Raw genomic sequence first — 19,501 nt, 5'->3', positions numbered from 1 at the left:
ATCGCAATGAATTCCCTGACAACCCCAACTCGACACAGACATAGCCTTCCAATCCAAAACAGGATTATGGGTCTGTAACCATGGCAGACCTAACACGACCAAATCATTCATTTTATGCAGAACAAGAAAACGAATCACCTCCCGATGTTCAGGAGTCATGCACATGGTCACTTGTGTCCAAAACTGCGGTTTATTTTCCGCTAGTGGCGTAGCATCAATTCCTCTGAGAGGAATAGGAATTTTTAAAGGCTCCAGGACAAAACCGCAGCGCTTGGCAAACGACAAGTCCATAAGACTCAGGGCAGCACCTGAATCCACAAACGCCATAACAGGGTAGGAAGACAATGAACAAATTAAAGTCACAGACAAAATAAATTTAGGCTGCAAATTACCAATGGAGACAGGACTGACAACCTTGGTTAGGCGTTTAGAGCATGCTGATATAACATGTGTAGAATCACCACAGTAAAAACACAGCCCATTCTGTCGTCTATGATTTTGTCGTTTGGTTCTAGTCAGGATTCTATCACATTGCATTGCTGGATCGGGGTTTCTATCACATTGCATTGAAACAGGTGTCTGTTCAGACAACACCGCCAGAGGATTAGCGGATTTGCGCTCCCGCAAACGCCGATCAATCTGAATAGCCAGCGCCATAGAATCATTCAGACTTGTAGGAATTGTGAAACCCACCATCACATTCTTAATGGCTTCAGAAAGGCCATTTCTGAAATTTGCGGCCAGAGCACATTCATTCCATCGAGTAAGCACGGACCATTTCCGAAATTTTTGGCAATACACTTCGGCTTCATCCTGGCCCTGAGAGATAGCCAGTAGAGCTTTTTCTGCCTGAATTTCAAGATTAGGCTCCTCATAAAGCAATCCGAGCGCCAGAAAAAACGCATCAACATCCGCCAATGCCGGATCTCCTGGCGCTAACGAGAAAGCCCAATCCTGAGGGTCGCCACGCAAAAAGGAGATAACAATTTTAACTTGCTGAGCTGAATCTCCAGACGAACGAGGTTTCAAAGATAGAAACAATTTACAATTATTCCTAAAATTCCTAAATTTAAATCGATCTCCAGAGAACAGCTCAGGAATAGGTATCTTAGGCTCAGACATAGGACTGCTAACAACAAAATCCTGAATGCTCTGCACTCGTGCAGCAAGCTGATCCACACTAGTAATCAAGGTCTGAACATTCATGTCTGCAGCAAAGCTTACAGCCACTCTGAGAAAAAGGGGAAGGAAGAAAGAGGAGAAAAAAAAACTCAGAACTCCTTTTCTTTTAATCCCACTTCTGCAATGCATTAACTATTCATAGGCCTGGCATACTGTTATGATCCCAATGGCAAGGATCTCAGAGATTACATCAAAGTCTGCAAACATAAATACCAGCTCATAGGGATGTGGTAACTAGGCTGACCATATACCTGATCCTAGCACAAACACTAACAGCAGCCGGGGAACGTGCCTACGTTGATCCTAGACGTCTCGCGCCAGCCGGAGAACTAACTAACCCTATCAGGGAAAATAAGACCTCTCTTGCCTCCAGAGAAAAGACCCCAAAGTAATACAAGCCCCCAACAAATAATAACGGTGAGGTAAGAAGAAAAGACAAACGTAAGAATGAACTAGATTTTAGCAAAGAGAGGCCCACTGACTAATAGCAGAAGATAGTAAGATGACTTATATGGTCAGCAAAAAACCCTGCAAAATATCCACGCTGAATATCCAAGAACCCCCAAACCGATTAACGGTGAGGGGGGAGAATATCAGCCCCCTAGAGCTTCCAGCAATATCAGGAATCACATTTTGTACAAGCTGGACAAAAATATGAACAAAGCAAAATAACAAAAAATAAGAAAGCAGGACTTAGCTTATCTTGCAAAGAACCAGGACCTGAAGACAGGAGCAACAGAAATGAACTGATTACAACGATGCCAGGCACTGGACTGAGAATCCAGGAAGATTAAATAGCAACACCCCAGGCCTAACAAAGCAGGTGAGTACCAACCTGGTAAAAGACAATCCAAGTGCCAAATCACTAGTGACCACAAGAGGGAGCCAAGAAGTATAGTTCACAACAGTGGCCGCACAGCTTTAAAACACTATTAATGTGCAAATTAACCCCATATCTTCTGGTTAATAGTGTTTGGGGACATTACATTTTCCCTTTCACTGTGTTCATCCAAACAAATTTCTATTATACTGATTAAGGTCTCCTACCCAGCATCCACAAGTGTAATATTTTACTGTAACCAAAATTTTCCAGCATTCAGAATCATATAATGTGTTTTATTTGTAAAATTTTATGTATTCCTTCTTTTTATTATTCATGGGGGTATACATTTTTTTAAAGCTAAAGTAATTAAGATTTTCATATGGAGAAAATGGAGATTAATTAAGCATTATAATTGTTGAATATATTGAAAGTCATTACAGTGTTTTCCTGACGAGGTAAAATAAATATATTATCTCAGTTTTACTTAACTGAAAATGTAAATGGATTATGTTTTAAATTACTTTATTTGCAGAGAAATGAAAGTCAGGAGAGCATTTAATGTTTGTATTTACAGAATATTACGATGCTACCTTTACATACAGGGCTAAATAAAAGGTACAATGTTGTGATATGCCAAGCTGTGCATTTACTGTTTAATGTGTTTCAATAAACTAGGACTGGCTGTGTAATTACTGAATTTTTTTAGATGTTCCAATATTGTTATAGGCATAGTACAACGTAATGTCATGTTGTTTCCAGGCCACAAGTCACCTATATCTCAGAAGTTGTTATTAGCATTGTTTGTGCCAGTTAGCCTTCAAGTTGTAAGGGACCAAAATCATGCAAGTATGGATGTCTACTGGAAGCCTGACTATGCAACAATATGTCTCTTTTTTCATGTACAGCGCTGAGGTTTCAGCTCTCTGGTAGTAGCTTGAACACTGACAATCCACCAGCTCCGTCTTTCTTGAACCTTAACACAACTATTCCTCCCTGAGTTAGTCCAGCTGCATTTTAGTAGGACTGTAATATCAAGACTGGAGTATGGGAATGATCTTTCTCATCCAGTCTCTTTTGGTTGTTCCTAAATCCCTGACCACAATTTAGTCAAAGTATAACCCAACTCAAGAACCTATTGTTACTGGTGCAAATCTCTCGAGACTTACATGACCGAGGTCAGCCACCTCAGTGATACATACCTGCCATCCAGGATCCTACCTCCTGCTTTCTTACAACAGCCATACAGAGTTTTACTCTGTCTTACTCTAATCTACCACAAAAAACATTCTTAAACACTACATTGTTTGCTAAATTATAGCTCTATTTTCCCAAAAAGCATTACTGTTCAAGACAAATATCTCTGACATCATCTTTGTGCCTCTATAATACCCAGGCTCCTTCACATGGCTCTTTTAGCGTTCATGCAGCCTTATTTAGCCAATCACCAATAATGGTGACTTTTAAGTCACTTTGCTCATTATGTCGGTTTACATGGCCAATAATTGTGAACAATCGGTTATTCGCTGATTGACATCTCATCTTAGTGTATCTTGCAAAAGTTTGCCTATCAGATTTTCATCATTTTCAATACCTCAGCTTTCTGTCAATCCTTAGAAATATTCACAGGTTGAAAACATGTTCTGTTCATGAAGAAATATAGAAAATGTTCCTAATGTGAAATACAAAATAAAATGTATTAGAAAATTGCATTATACTGTAATTATTAACCTTTATTGACATAAAACTGACAAATCATTTTAAATCCAATATATTATATGAAGATTTAATATAAGTATTGTGATATAGGAGAGAAACTTTATATAAAATATAAACTTTTAATACCTATAGTGCATGTGCTGAAGTTCAGTTTGCAGTCCATGTATCTTATGGTATTTTTCATGTTTCTAGTATGTGTTAGATGTTCTGTTTGACTATTATTTATGTCAAGCTTAAAAAGATGAATCACGCCAATGCTCTTATGCCTGAAATGTCACCTTTCTATTTATTATCATGAGTACAGCTAAAAAAATCCTTAGCTCAGCACTGACCCAATAAACCAGATCTAATACATGACTTAAGCACTCCATCTTCTTAAAATCAAACATAAATGACGCTTAAAGGGAACCTGTCACATGAAAAAAACGCTATTTTTGCTTTGTTTATAGCATTCTGAACTTGCCCGGTGCCGGCACCTAGAGGTCCCCCAGCCTGGAGAAAATTTACTTTATTCCTCCCGGCAGCGTTCAGGTGTCAGTCATATGGGCGCCGGGTTCAGTCACCGCTCTGTGCACAGTGAGCAATGGCTCTAACCCCGCCCCCAGAACTAACTGACATCTGGCCTGAATGCTGAGCGAGCTGTCAGTCAGGGTTGGGGGTGCAGTTACAGCCGTCACTCTCTATACACAAAGCGGTGACTGAATCTGCACGGCCACCACTGTTGTGAATTAGACTTTTTGGCTCCCTCTTGTGGTTACTAGTGATATGACTCTGGGATTGTCTTTCCTCAGTTTGGCACCCACCTGGGTCGTTAGTCCAGGGGTGTTGCTATATAAGCTTCCTGGATCCTTAGTCCAGTGCCTGGCATCGTTGTAATCAGATCCTTTCTGTTTGCTCCTGTCTGCTGGTCGTGGTTCGTGCAAAATTAAGCTAAGTCCTGCTTCTTTGTTTTTTGGTTATTTGCTTGCTCTCATTTTTGTCCAGCTTGTACTAAATGTGATTCCTGACCTTGCTGGAAGCTCTAGGGGGCTGGTGTTCTCCCCCGGGCCGTTAGACGGTTCGGGGGTTCTTGAATATCCAGTGTGGATATTTTGATAGGGTTTTTGCTGACCATATAAGTCATCTTACTATATTCTGCTATTAGCTAGTGGGCCTCTCTTTGCTAAATACCTAGCTCATTCTTACGTTTGTCTTTTCCTCTTACCTCACCGTTATTATTTGTTGGGGGCTTGTATCCAGCTTTTGGGATCTTTTCTCTGGAGGCAAGAAAGGTCTTTCTTTTCCCTTCTAGGGTTAGTTAGTTCTCCGGCTGGCGCGAGACGTCTAGAACCAACGTAGGCACGTTCCCCGGCTGCTACTATTTGTGGTGCTAGGATTAGATATATGGTCAGCTCAGTTACCACTGCCCTATGAGCTGTTTTTTTGTGTTTGCAGACTTAGTAATTATTTCTGAGACCCTCTGCCATTGGGGTCATAACAGTATGCCAGGCCAACATTGAATGTTTAATGTATTGCAGAAGTGGGATAATAAGAAAGGAAATTCTGAGTTTTTTTTTTTTTTTTCCTCTCTTCCTCCCCTTTACCTCTGAGTGGCTTGTGCTTGCTGCAGACATGAATGTCCAGACCTTGATTACAAGTGTAGACCAGCTTGCTGCTCGTGTGCAGGGCATACAAGATTTTGTTACCAGTAGTCCTATGTCTGAACCTAAAATACCTTTTCCTGAACTGTTTTCTGGAGACCGATTTAAGTTTAGGAATTTCAGGAATAATTGTAAATTGTTTCTATCTCTGATACCCCGTTCATCTGGAGATTCAGCTCAGCAAGTTAAAATTGTTATCTCTTTTTTACGGGGCGACCCTCAGGATTGGGCTTTCTCGCTAGCGCCAGGAGATCCGGCATTGGCAAATATTGCTGCGTTTTTTCTGGCGCTCGGATTGCTTTACGAGGAACCCAATCTTGAAGTTCAGGCAGAAAAAGCCTTGCTGGCTATTTCTCAGGGCCAGGATGAAGCTGAAGTGTATTGCCAAAAATTTCGGAAATGGTCCGTGCTTACTCAGTGGAATGAGTGTGCTCTGGCCGCAAATTTCAGAAATGGCCTTTCTGAAGCCATTAAGAATGTGATGGTGGGTTTCCCCATTCCTACAAGTCTGAACGATTCCATGGCGCTGGCTATTCAAACTGACCGGCGTGTGCGGGAGCGCAAAACCGCTAATCCTTTGGTGGTGTTGTCTGAACAAACACCTGATTTAATGCAATGTGATAGAATTCAGACTAGAAATGAGCGGAAAAATCATAGACGTCAGAATGGGTTGTGTTTTTACTGTGGTGATTCTACACATGTTATATCAGCATGCTCTAAACGCCTAACAAGGGTTGTTAGTCCTGTCGCCATTGGTAATTTGCAACCTAAATTTATTTTGTCTGTGACTTTAATTTGCTCATTGTCTTCTTACCCTGTTATGGCGTTTGTGGATTCAGGCGCTGCCCTGAGTCTTATGGATCTGTCATTTGCCAAGCGTTGTGGTTTTGTTCTTGAACCGTTGGTAAATCCTATTCCTCTTAGAGGTATTGATGCTACGCCATTGGCGGAAAATAAACCGCAGTTTTGGACGCAGGTAACCATGTGCATGACTCCTGAACATCGGGAGGTGATTTGTTTTCTTGTTCTGCATAAAATGCATGATTTGGTCATTTTGGGTCTGCCATGGTTACAGACCCACAATCCAGTCTTGGATTGGAAGGCAATGTCTGCGTCAAGTTGGGGCTGTCAGGGAATTCATGCTGATTCTCCGCCGGTGTCTATTGCTTCCTCTACTCCTTCGGAAGTTCCTGAGTATTTGTCTGATTATCAGGATGTATTCAGCGAGTCCAGGTCCAGTGCTCTGCCTCCTCATAGGGACTGTGACTGCGCCATAGATTTGATTCCAGGTAGTAAATTTCCTAAGGGAAGACTATTTAATCTGTCTGTACCTGAGCATGCCGCAATGCGTTCGTATATCAAGGAGTCTCTGGAGAAGGGGCATATCCGTCCATCCTCTTCCCATCTTGGTGCGGGATTCTTTTTTGTGGCCAAGAAGGACGGATCTTTGAGACCTTGTATTGACTATCGGCTTCTGAATAAAATCACTGTTAAATTTCAGTATCCTTTGCCTCTGTTGTCGGACTTGTTTGCCCGGATTAAAGGTGCCAAGTGGTTCACCAAGATAGATCTTCGTGGTGCGTACAACTTTGTGCGCATTAAGCAAGGAGATGAATGGAAGACTGCATTTAATACGCCCGAAGGTCATTTTGAGTACTTGGTGATGCCTTTTGGGCTCTCTAATGCTCCCTCAGTGTTTCAGTCCTTTATGCATGATATTTTCCGGAAGTATCTGGATAAATTTATGATTGTTTATCTGGATGATATTCTGGTTTTCTCTGAAGATTGGGACTCACATGTGGAGCAGGTCAGGATGGTGTTTCAGGTTTTGCGTGAGAATGCTTTGTTTGTTAAGGGCTCAAAGTGTCTCTTTGGAGTACAGAAGGTTCCCTTTTTGGGGTTTATTTTTTCCCCTTCTGCTGTGGAGATGGACCCAGTCAAGGTCCGAGCTATTCATGATTGGACTCAACCCACGTCAGTTAAGAGTCTTCAGAAGTTCTTGGGTTTTGCTAACTTCTACCGTCGTTTTATCGCTAATTTTTCTAGCGTTGTTAAACCTTTGACGGATATGACCAAGAAAGGTTCTGATGTTGCTAACTGGGCTCTTGCAGCCGTGGAGGCGTTCCAAGAGTTGAAGCGCCGGTTTACTTCGGCGCCTGTTTTGTGCCAGCCTGATGTCTCACTTCCCCTTCAGGTCGAAGTGGACGCTTCTGAGATTGGGGCAGGGGCCGTTTTGTCGCAGAGAGGCCCTAATTGCTCGGTAATGAGACCATGTGCTTTCTTCTCTAGGAAGTTTTCGCCTGCTGAGCGGAATTATGATGTTGGCAATCGGGAGTTGCTGGCCATGAAGTGGGCATTTGAGGAGTGGCGTCATTGGCTCGAGGGTGCTAAGCATCGTGTGGTGGTCTTGACTGATCACAAAAATTTGATGTATCTCGAGTCTGCTAAACGCCTGAATCCTAGACAGGCCCGCTGGTCATTGTTTTTCTCCCGTTTTGACTTTGTGGTCTCGTATTTACCAGGTTCAAAGAATGTGAAGGCTGATGCTCTTTCAAGGAGCTTTGTGCCTGACTTTCCTGGAGTCGCAGAACCAGTTGGTATTCTTAAAGAGGGAGTTATCTTGTCAGCCATTTCTCCTGATTTGCGACGTGTGTTGCAAAGATTTCAGGCTGGTAGACCTGACTCTTGTCCACCTGACAGACTGTTTGTTCCTGATAAGTGGACTAGCAGAGTCATTTCCGAGGTTCATTCCTCGGTGTTGGCAGGGCATCCGGGAATTTTTGGCACCAGAGATCTGGTGGCTAGGTCCTTTTGGTGGCCTTCCTTGTAACGGGATGTGCGGTCATTTGTGCAGTCCTGTGGGACTTGTGCTCGAGCTAAGCCTTGCTGTTCTCGTGCCAGCGGGTTGCTCTTGCCCTTGCCTGTCCCGAAGAGGCCTTGGACACACATTTCCATGGATTTCATTTCAGATCTCCCGGTGTCTCAGGGCATGTCTGTCATCTGGGTGGTATGTGATCGCTTTTCTAAAATGGTCCATTTGGTGCCTTTGCCTAAGCTGCCTTCCTCTTCCGATCTGGTTCCTTTGTTCTTTCAGAATGTGGTTCGTTTACACGGCATTCCTGAGAATATTGTGTCTGACAGAGGATCCCAGTTTGTTTCCAGGTTCTGGCGATCCTTTTGTGCTAGGATGGGCATTGATTTGTCGTTTTCGTCTGCCTTTCATCCTCAGACTAATGGACAAACGGAGCGAACTAATCAGACTCTGGAGGCTTATTTGAGGTGTTTTGTTTCGGCAGATCAGGATGATTGGGTGACCTTCTTGCCGTTGGCTGAGTTTGCCCTTAATAATCGGGCTAGTTCCGCTACTTTGGTTTCGCCATTTTTCTGCAACTCTGGTTTCCACCCTCGTTTTTCCTCGGGACATGTGGAGCCTTCTGACTGTCCTGGGGTAGATTCTGTGGTGGATAGGTTGCAGCAGATCTGGAATCATGTGGTGGACAACTTAAAGTTGTCACAGGAGAAGGCTCAGCGTTTTGCCAACCGCCGCCGCGGTGTGGGTCCCCGACTTCGTGTTGGGGATTTGATATGGCTGTCTTCTCGATTTGTTCCGATGAAGGTCTCCTCTCCTAAATTTAAGCCTCGCTTCATCGGTCCTTACAAGATATTGGAAATCCTTAATCCTGTGTCCTTTCGCTTGGATCTTCCGGTGTCGTTTGCCATTCACAACGTGTTCCATAGGTCTTTGTTGCGGCGGTACGTTGTACCTGTGGTTCCTTCTGTTGAGCCTCCTGCTCCGGTGTTGGTTGAGGGTGAGTTGGAGTACGTGGTGGAGAAGATCTTGGATTCTCGTCTCTCCAGACGGAGGCTTCAGTATCTGGTCAAGTGGAAGGGCTATGGTCAGGAGGATAATTCCTGGGTGGTTGCCTCTGATGTGCATGCGGCCGATTTAGTTCGTGCCTTTCACGCTGCTCATCCTGATCGCCCTGGTGGTCTTGGTGAGGGTTCGGTGACCCCTCCTTAAGGGGGGGGTACTGTTGTGAATTAGACTTTTTGGCTCCCTCTTGTGGTTACTAGTGATATGACTCTGGGATTGTCTTTCCTCAGTTTGGCACCCACCTGGGTCGTTAGTCCAGGGGTGTTGCTATATAAGCTTCCTGGATCCTTAGTCCAGTGCCTGGCATCGTTGTAATCAGATCCTTTCTGTTTGCTCCTGTCTGCTGGTCGTGGTTCGTGCAAAATTAAGCTAAGTCCTGCTTCTTTGTTTTTTGGTTATTTGCTTGCTCTCATTTTTGTCCAGCTTGTACTAAATGTGATTCCTGACCTTGCTGGAAGCTCTAGGGGGCTGGTGTTCTCCCCCCGGGCCGTTAGACGGTTCGGGGGTTCTTGAATATCCAGCGTGGATATTTTGATAGGGTTTTTGCTGACCATATAAGTCATCTTACTATATTCTGCTATTAGCTAGTGGGCCTCTCTTTGCTAAATACCTAGCTCATTCTTACTTTTGTCTTTTCCTCTTACCTCACCGTTATTATTTGTTGGGGGCTTGTATCCAACTTTTGGGGTCTTTTCTCTGGAGGCAAGAAAGGTCTTTCTTTTCCCTTCTAGGGTTAGTTAGTTCTCCGGCTGGCGCGAGACGTCTAGAACCAACGTAGGCACGTTCCCCGGCTGCTACTATTTGTGGTGCTAGGATTAGATATATGGTCAGCTCAGTTACCACTGCCCTATGAGCTGGTTTTTTGTGTTTGCAGACTTAGTAATTATTTCTGAGACCCTCTGCCATTGGGGTCATAACACACCACCCCATGATTGAAACCCGAATGCTGCCGCGAGGAATGAAGTTAATTTCCTCCCAGTAGTGGGGGTCTAAGTGCGAGTGCTGGGCAGGTTCACGACTCAGTTAACTTGCAGATTAACCCCATATCTGCAGGTTAATAACGTTAACTGTATTTCACACTTTAATGTACACAGAACACTTGAAGATAAACCAGATATGCAATTAGTTCATAATGAGTCAAATGAATTTAATATTACCTTTCATTTTTATCAATGAAGCTAACTAAAGTTCGAGCAGAAGAAATATTCTTGGGATTTATATCTTACTACACCCTTGGGATGTTAATGATTCAGCAAGAATATTCGCATTCCGGCCAGGGGAGAGGGCAATTCTTATTTGCAGAGATGTAATTTCCAATTTATAGGTTTATCTAAATATTATGATTTTTCACTGGCCACTGCAGCATTATTTTATATGTTGCATGTGGTCACACACTAATGGTTTAGTGGCTTCTCTTTACCACTGTGCAAAAGCTATGCAAAATTGTATATATAGGACCGACTGGAAATTTTTATGTATATTTATATACACTTTACACGTTTGAGCCGTCTGATAAAGATATATCTTAGGGGGGGGGGGCGGGGGGTTACCAGAAGACAGAAATATATGCCACTACATACAACAGCATAGGTCATAGGTCAGAAACCTCATAGTATAAAACAAAATAAGGCAACATATTTTTGGAGAGCATCTGTATGAAATAGTGATGTCTATTTCTCTATTTTATATAGTAAAAATAATGGTTTGTCAAAGCACACAGGTCCTATAGATGTGCAAGGCGTACGTGAGGGGGGCTTTATCTGACGCGCATGATGATGTTAAGCATAGTTTTCTAGCAAAGAGTGTTATGTTATCAATTTTCCTTTGCTTATATTGCAGCATTTATGGAGACTACTTCACTGCACAGACGTAAAGGGAACCTTTCATGTTAAAAACGTTATTATCCTGCAGATATGTGGTTAATCTGCAGGTCAATAACGATCTGACACTGTGCATCAACCGCACTCAAAACCCCGATGCCAAGACGAAATGAACTTTATTTTTCCTGGCAGGCTTGCTCTTTCAGTCATAGGGGTGGGCGGCTCGGTTTGCGTCACCACTTTGTGCATAGATAGCAGTGCCTGTAACCACGCCCATGCACTGACTGGTGGCAACTTTATCACTAGAGCCGTCTTTCAGTCAGTTCCGGGGGCACAGAACAGTGACTGAAACCATGCCGGGGGAGGAGGGAATAAAGTTCATTTCCTCCAGGCAGCGATGCTGTCAGTGTGGAGGCCACACACTGTGAGAATGCTATTAACCTGCTGATTATCCCATACCTGCAGGTTAATTGCATTATTTAGATAACCAATTCCTTTCAAAGAAGACATAATGCAAAGTCAGAGGTGGACAATTTTTGCTCTTATGTTATTGTAGCTGCTCCCATACGGTTCCAGGAATATGAACCTTTTACATTTGTGGCACTTTTTATGGTCTTTACTAAGTGGATGTTTCACACTTGGTAATAATACAAAACAGCCTATTGACAACCCTCTAGATAATCCTGTAAGAAATGATCTTCAAATTAGTACTAAATACCTTATCTCTGTAACCTGTATGGCAGACAAAACAAATCTGATTACTTAAAGCTGGGGTGGGGAAACTTTTTTCTGCGAAGGGCCATTTGGATAGTTATACCATTCTTCGGGGGCCTTACAAACTCTGCCCACAAAGTACATCCTGCTCTTCAGTGTTCAGTAGCGAACACTGCGTGTGTGTGCTAACAGAGCAAGAAGAAAATAATGAGCTTGTGGCAATCAAAATACAGCTCCTTGCCCAAGAATGCGGTCCCTGAAAATCTGCTCGGGGGCCTGATAAATGGCCCTGGGGCCTGAGGTTCCCCACCCCTAACTTAAAGGATCAGCGGTAGTAAGCTAAAAGCAAGAATTGGACACTTTTGACCTGTTGAAAATACATCTTTCCCCAGATCTGTCTTACATACACCCTCCTACTTTATGCCCATAACACACATTTGATATTCACGGCTTTAGTGTAGACCGCATTGTCCAGACTGACCACCAGTTTCCTGACGTGAGCTCAATAGCCTCATATTCATAATTGAGCCTGCTTAAGTTTTGGCCATGAGCCCATGAATGTTGGAAAATTCATGAATCCGACCATACTCAGCTGCAATTTCCTACCTATCTGATCTCTGTTCTACAAGATTTGGAGTAGTAAGTAGGGAACAAACACTTCACATGAATATTATTATCTATGGTCAGATTTAGATTCCTACATTTTTATTATGTTTTCAACATTCAATTATCCTTAAAAACTTTGTTTCTTTATTCCATGTTACACGACTGACACAGTAAAACTTTCCAATTCTTACAAGTTTCAAGCAGGTACTCCGCTTTTACCAGGGCCGGTTTTAGACCAGTTGGGGCTCTGGGGAAAAGTTTACAGTGCGGCCCCAAATGCTAACATATTGCACCATCTCAGAAACATTTTGGTTGTATTTACATGCGCTGAGTTCAGGCCGCTGAACAAAATACCTAGTTTGCCTGCCCCTAACGCAGGCCCTGGCTCATACTTCGGGTCAGAATAGGCTTGGAATATTTTAGCTGTGTCTATACTGTTTTACACGGGATAAAAGAATATTTTTAAGGATTATTGAGTGCTGGATTATTAACTTATATTTCTGTAATTCTTTCTATAATGGTATCATTATTTATACATTATTCATTATAGTTGAAATTCTGGCCTCAGTTATAGACATTCAGTTGAAATCTTCAGGTTTTTTTTTTCCTCTTTGAAGGTCACTGTGAGCATGAACTTCATATTCAAATATTTATAAGCTTTTGCTTGAGTTTCTTTGAATTGTCAGCATAAATTATACTTTTCTCATTTCATCTATGATATTTAAAAAAAATATGCTTTTTTACACAGCTGAAATTTTCTGAGTCAGACTATTTTGGAAATATACTGCAGACACTACATTTTCTATCACAATCAGATTTTTATTGGCTGAGGAAAGAAGTTCCAAAAAAAGAGTAAGTAATGCATTTTACTTTTCATTTTCATTTTAAGTGGTGGTAATTTTATTTGTATGGTGTACAATTATTATTTTTTTATCTTAAAGGGAATCTGTCAGCAGTTTTTTGCTGTGTAATCTGAGGACAGCATGAGGTACAGGTTTCAATGATGTCACACATGTAAGGCTTTGTGCTGTCGTTTACTTACACTTAAGGTTTTTTCACTTGGTGATTATCATTTTTCGAACTACAGCAGCTACAGCAGCGCGTGCATGCTAGCCTGACTCCGCCTCCTCCTCTGATAGGCAGCTCCCTATCTATAGACAATATACATACAGACCCTGGTGAGGCCGGGGTTAGCTTTCTCACCTATGCTGTGTGGCTAAATCTAAGAACTTTGTGTCAGAACCGCAGTACCCAGTAAACAAAGTGATACATCGTTAGATTCTGGGTCTATTTGCCTACATTATGCTGCTCTCAGATGACTAGCAAGAACCTGTTGACAGATTTCCTTTAACACATACAGTACATCTAGTGTTCAACATAAAAGTTTTAGAATATAAGCACTAAATTCAAGTTTCTATTCTATATTTAAAAATGAAATTTAAAAATAGAAGAAATCTGACAAAAATGTCTAAAAATTAGCAATTTGCAAACTTTTAACGATTATCCCTTTCATCCAAATAGTCATACCACACAAAATAATTAATAAATAGCATTTACCTCATGTCCGCTTTACATGAGCACCATCTGTAACATGTTCTTTTATTTTGTTAAGATGTTAGAAGCGTTAAAATTGTAGCAATAATTCTTTATTTTTTCAAGAAAATTTACAAAACTTACTTTTATAGGAACTTTTGGGGTGCTATATATTGGAAAACCCCTAAAAGTGATATAATTTTAACATCAGCCCCCCTCAACATATTCAAAACTTCTGTCAGGCAGTTTATTAACCCTTTGGGTCCTTTTCAGGAATTAATTCACAGTGGCATGTCAGGAAAGTTTAAGAGACATATGATTTCAGCCACCGGATAACAGTAATGTACAGTATATTGAGTTGAGTTACATTGACTTATGACTTAATCATTTCAGAATTTTTATCTTCTTGGAAAGTATATGAAATAATAGAAAATGTCTAATTTGAAGAAATGGGTTACAATTGCTCTTGCACTTTTACCATTGATGTACTTTTAATAAATGTCCCCCAAAGGATCCATTTCTTTCCAGGGTCCTCACAACTGGCCTTAGTTATGATTCACTGAGGAATATCTGCAATTCTTTTGCTGCTCATGTTTAATCAGATTAATTGTGTTACATAAATCCTCAAAGCACTTTAGCTCCATTAATTAATATCCGTTTCTCTGAGGCACCACAAGAATTAGCCACTGAGCGGTACGGCTTTGTAGGCCTGTCTCTATTTGGATGCAAGATGAAATATCCCCTGCTGTGCCTACATTTCCTATGTGTCTCCATCAAAGTCTTTTTGTTTCTTTTCCCTTTCCATTTGCTAAATTACTCATTAAGATATAATTGTTTTTTTCATTGTTATTTTTGAATGCATCTGCATTTTTTTTGTTGCATTTGATTACCGTTGTTTATTTACAGTTTTAGCAAATACAAGTGTGTAGATAATATTGTAATATTAACTCTTATCTTTGGTTATATAGTGCCATCATGTTCCGAAGTCTTATGCAAACATAATGACAAATGGTGATTATAACACAGATGACGCCACAGGAGAGGATCTTGCCTGTTAGAGCTTTTAAAGAGAACCTGTCAGCAGGATTTAGCAATATAAAGTAAAGGCATGTGGAGCGCCCGCTAGGACCCTGGGGTTCTCGGGCCGGGTCCGGTGGTCGTTAAAGGGGTGGACACGGTGGCAGTGACCTGGTCCATGACCCTGGGCATCCAAGTAAAAGGAAAGGACTTTAACCCCTTCCCGACCTTTGACGCAGCGTATGCGTCATGAAAACCTGTGCCAATCCGACCTGTGACGCAGCATATGCGTCATGGCCGGATCGCGTCCCTGCAGGCCGGGTGAAAGGGTTAACTCCAATTTCACCCGACATGCAGGGACAGGGGGAGTGGTGCTACAGCCCAGGGGGGGGTGGCTTCGCCCCCCCGTGGCTACGATCGCTCTGATTGGCTGTTGAAAGTGAAACAGCCAATCAGAGCAATCTGTAATATTTCACCTATGAAAATTGGTGAAATATTACAATCCAGCCATGGCCGATGCTGCAATAGCATCGGCCATGGCTGGAGACCCCGATCTGGCCCCCCCATCGACTGGCGGCGGCGATCTGCAGCCGCCGTCAGTGTTCCGTACCCCTCCGTCCTGTTGTAAACGCCTTCCTCTCACCTCCGCCCCTCCCCCATCCTCCCCTCCGTCCCCCCCGCTGTCCGATCGCACCCCCCCATACTTACCTAGTCCCGGTGTCCCTCCCGGTGTCCTCCGTCTTCTCGCATGGGCGCCGCCATCTTGGAAAATGGCGGGCGCATGCGCAGTGCGTCCGCCGAATCTGCCGGCCGGCAGATTCGTTCCCTGTACATTTTGATCGCTGTGTTAAGTGTCATGAATCCCCAATGGCTAGGGATAGCACAGGACAAGCAAAGTACAAATAAATAACGGACGAGCTCTAGGGTGATGGAACCTGGGCTGACCGCTGCCCTACACCTGACAAACGCAACTAGAGATAGCCAGGGAGCATGCCTACGTTGGTTCTAGATGCCACGCACCAGCCTAAGAGCTAACTAGTACTGCAGAGAAAATAAAGACCTCACTTGCCTCCAGAGGAATGAACCCCAAAAAGATATAGTTGCCCCACACATGTATTGACGGTGAAATGAGAGGAAGGCACACACATAGAGATGATATATATAGCTTTAGCAAATTGAGGCCCGCTGTAAACTAGAAAGCAGAACGATACAAAAGGGGACTGAGCGGTCAGCAAAAAACCCTAATCAAAAAAACCATCCTGAGATTACAAGAACCCATGTGCCAACTCATGGCACATGGGGAGAACCTCAGTCCACTAGAGCTACCAGCTAGCATAGAGACATAATAAGCAAGCTGGACAAAAAAACCAACAACTGAAATTCAGCACTTAGCTTATCCTGAAAGATCTGGGAGCAGGTGGGCAGGAACCAAACAGAGCACATCTGAATACATTGATAGCCGGCAAGGGAATGACAGAAAGGCCAGGTAAAATAGGAAACACCCAGCCTCTGATGGACAGGTGGAAACCAAAGGCCGCAACCCACCAAAGTCATCCAGTACCAGCAGTAACCACCAGAGGGAGCCCACAAACAGAATCCACAACAGTACCCCCCCCTTGAGGAGGGGTCACCGAACCCTCACGAGAACCCCCAGGGCGATCAGGGTGAGCTCTATGGAAGGCGCGGACCAAATCAGTCGCATGAACATCGGAGGCGACCACCCAGGAATTATCCTCCTGACCATAACCCTTCCACTTAACCAAATACTGGAGTTTGCGTCTGGAAACACGAGAATCCAAGATCTTCTCAACAACATACTCCAATTCTCCCTCCACCAGCACCGGAGCAGGAGGCTCAACCGAAGGAACAACGGGCACCTCATACCTCCGCAACAACGACCGATGGAACACTGTTGTGAATTCTGTTTGTGGGCTCCCCCGGTGGTGTTTTATGGTAGTGCCACTTATTTGCCTTCTTCTATCCTTGATCACCTGTTGACACCCATTAGGGGAGTTTCCTATTTAAGGCTGCTTGGCTGCTGGTCTGATGCCGGCCAACAATGTATCAGTAGCATTCTGTTGCATTCTCCTGCCTCAAGATCCTGTTCAGCTAAGTTGAATTTTGTTTCTAGTTTATTCTATTTTTGTCCAGCTATTTGCAATGTGACTCTCTGTAGCTGGAAGCTCTCGTGGACTGGAATTGCCACTCCAGTGGCATGAGATGTCACTGGAGTTTTAAAGTAATTTCAGGATGGTGTTTTTGAGTAGTGTTTTGAAGTTGACCGTGAAGTGACTCTTTCCTGTACTTCTGCTATCTAGTAAGCGGACCTCACTGTGCTAAATCTGCTGTTCATCCTACGTATGTCTTTTCCTCTTGTCTCACCGTCAATATCTGTGGGGGGCTGCTATCTCCTTTTGGGGTTCATCTCTGGAGGTAAGGCAGGCCTGTATATTCCTCTGATAGGGGTAGTTAGATCTCCGGCTGGCGCGTGGTGTCTAGGGCATCGTAGGAAACACTCCCCGGCTACTTCCAGTGTCGTGTCTGGTTCAGGTCACGGTCACTTTAGTTCCCATCACCCGAGAGCTAGTCCGTTGTTATTTTGATTTCCCTGCCATTGGGAAAATCATAACAGTATCCGTTACCTTTACTGACTGATCTTTTTGCTCGCATAAAGGGGGCGAAGTGGTTCACTAAGATCGATCTACGTGGTGCGTATAATTTGGTGCGGATTAAGCAGGGGGATGAGTGGAAGACCGCATTTAATACGCCTGAAGGCCATTTTGAGTATTTGGTAATGCCTTTCGGTCTCGCGAATGCCCCTTCCGTTTTTCAGTCCTTTATGCACGATATTTTCCGTGAATATCTGGATAAATTTATGATTGTGTATTTGGATGATATTTTGATTTTTTCGGAGGACTGGGAATCTCATGTTCAACAGGTCAGGAGAGTTTTTCAGGTTTTACGAGCTAATTCTCTATTTGTGAAGGGCTCAAAGTGTATTTTTGGGGTTCAGAGAATTTCCTTTTTGGGATATATTTTTTCCCCTTCATCTATGGAGATGGACCCTGTTAAGGTTCAGGCTATTTGTGATTGGGTACAACCTACTTCTCTAAAGAGTCTTCAGAAATTCTTGGGATTTGCTAATTTCTATCGCCGATTCATAGCGGGTTTTTCTGCCATTGCTAAACCTTTGACTGATTTGACCAAGAAGGGTGCTGATGTTGCTAATTGGTCCTCTGCGGCTGTGGAGGCCTTTCGGGAGCTTAAGCGCCGCTTTTCTTCTGCTCCTGTGTTGCGCCAGCCTGATGTTTCACTCCCGTTCCAGGTTGAAGTAGATGCTTCCGAGATCGGAGCAGGTGCAGTTTTGTCGCAGAAAGGTCCTGACTGCTCAGTGATGAGACCATGTGCGTTTTTCTCTCGAAAGTTTTCGCCCGCTGAGCGAAATTATGATGTTGGAAATCGGGAGCTCTTGGCCATGAAGTGGGCATTTGAGGAGTGGCGTCATTGGCTTGAGGGTGCTAGACACCAGGTGGTGGTCTTGACTGACCACAAAAATCTAATTTATCTTGAGTCAGCCAGGCGTCTGAATCCTAGACAGGCGCGCTGGTCGTTGTTTTTCTCTCGATTTAACTTTGTGGTTTCATATCTGCCTGGGTCTAAGAATGTGAGGGCGGATGCCCTCTCTAGGAGTTTTGAGCCTGACTCGCCTGGTGATTCCGAACCTACTGGCATCCTGAAGGATGGGGTGATATTGTCAGCTGTCTCCCCAGACCTGCGGCGCTCTTTGCAGGAGTTTCAGGTGGATAGGCCTGATCGCTGTCCGCCTGGTAGATTGTTTGTCCCTGATGACTGGACCAGTAGAGTTATTTCGGAGGTTCACTCTTCCGTGTTGGCAGGTCATCCTGGAATTTTTGGCACCAGGGATCTGGTGTCTAGGTCCTTCTGGTGGCCTTCCTTGTCTCGAGATGTACGTATTTTTGTGCAGTCTTGTGATGTTTGTGCTCGGGCTAAGCCCTGCTGTTCCCGGGCCAGCGGGTTGTTGTTGCCCTTGCCTATTCCTAAGAGGCCTTGGACGCACATCTCTATGGACTTTATTTCTGACCTTCCTGTTTCTCGTAGGATGTCCGTCATCTGGGTGGTGTGTGACCGTTTTTCCAAGATGGTTCACTTGGTACCTTTGCCCAAATTGCCCTCCTCCTCTGAGCTGGTCCCTCTATTTTTTCAGAATGTTGTGCGTTTGCATGGTATTCCTGAGAATATAGTGTCTGACAGGGGTACTCAGTTTGTGTCTAGATTTTGGCGGGCGTTCTGTGCCAGGATGGGCATCGACTTGTCTTTTTCGTCTGCATTCCATCCTCAGACTAATGGCCAGACTGAGCGTACTAATCAGACCTTGGAGACTTACTTGAGGTGTTTTGTGTCCGCTGATCAGGACGATTGGCTTGATTTTTTGCCATTGGCAGAGTTTGCCCTTAACAATCGGGCCAGTTCTGCCACTTTGGTTTCTCCATTTTTTTTGTAATTCAGGGTTTCACCCTCGCTTTTCGTCCGGTCAATCGGAGACTTCGGATTGTCC

The 19,501-nt window shown here is 43.5% G+C and overlaps 1 protein-coding gene across 1 annotated transcript in view; it reads left to right on the top strand.

Moving 5' to 3' along the window:
* The window catches only part of PHEX (phosphate regulating endopeptidase X-linked), a 353,675-nt gene that overhangs the window by 296,030 nt on the left and 38,144 nt on the right, over positions 1-19,501 (top strand). The window contains exon 14 of the mRNA XM_077294604.1: positions 13,124-13,227. Within this exon, the coding sequence (XP_077150719.1) occupies positions 13,124-13,227 (104 nt within the window). The remainder of the gene's footprint in view (positions 1-13,123; positions 13,228-19,501) is intronic.

The sequence above is a fragment of the Ranitomeya variabilis genome, chromosome 3 (genome assembly GCF_051348905.1).
Source record: "Ranitomeya variabilis isolate aRanVar5 chromosome 3, aRanVar5.hap1, whole genome shotgun sequence".
Lineage (NCBI taxonomy): Eukaryota > Metazoa > Chordata > Amphibia > Anura > Dendrobatidae > Ranitomeya > Ranitomeya variabilis.
Note: the sequence above shows the minus strand (reverse complement) of the source record. Positions and strands in the feature narration are given on the sequence as shown.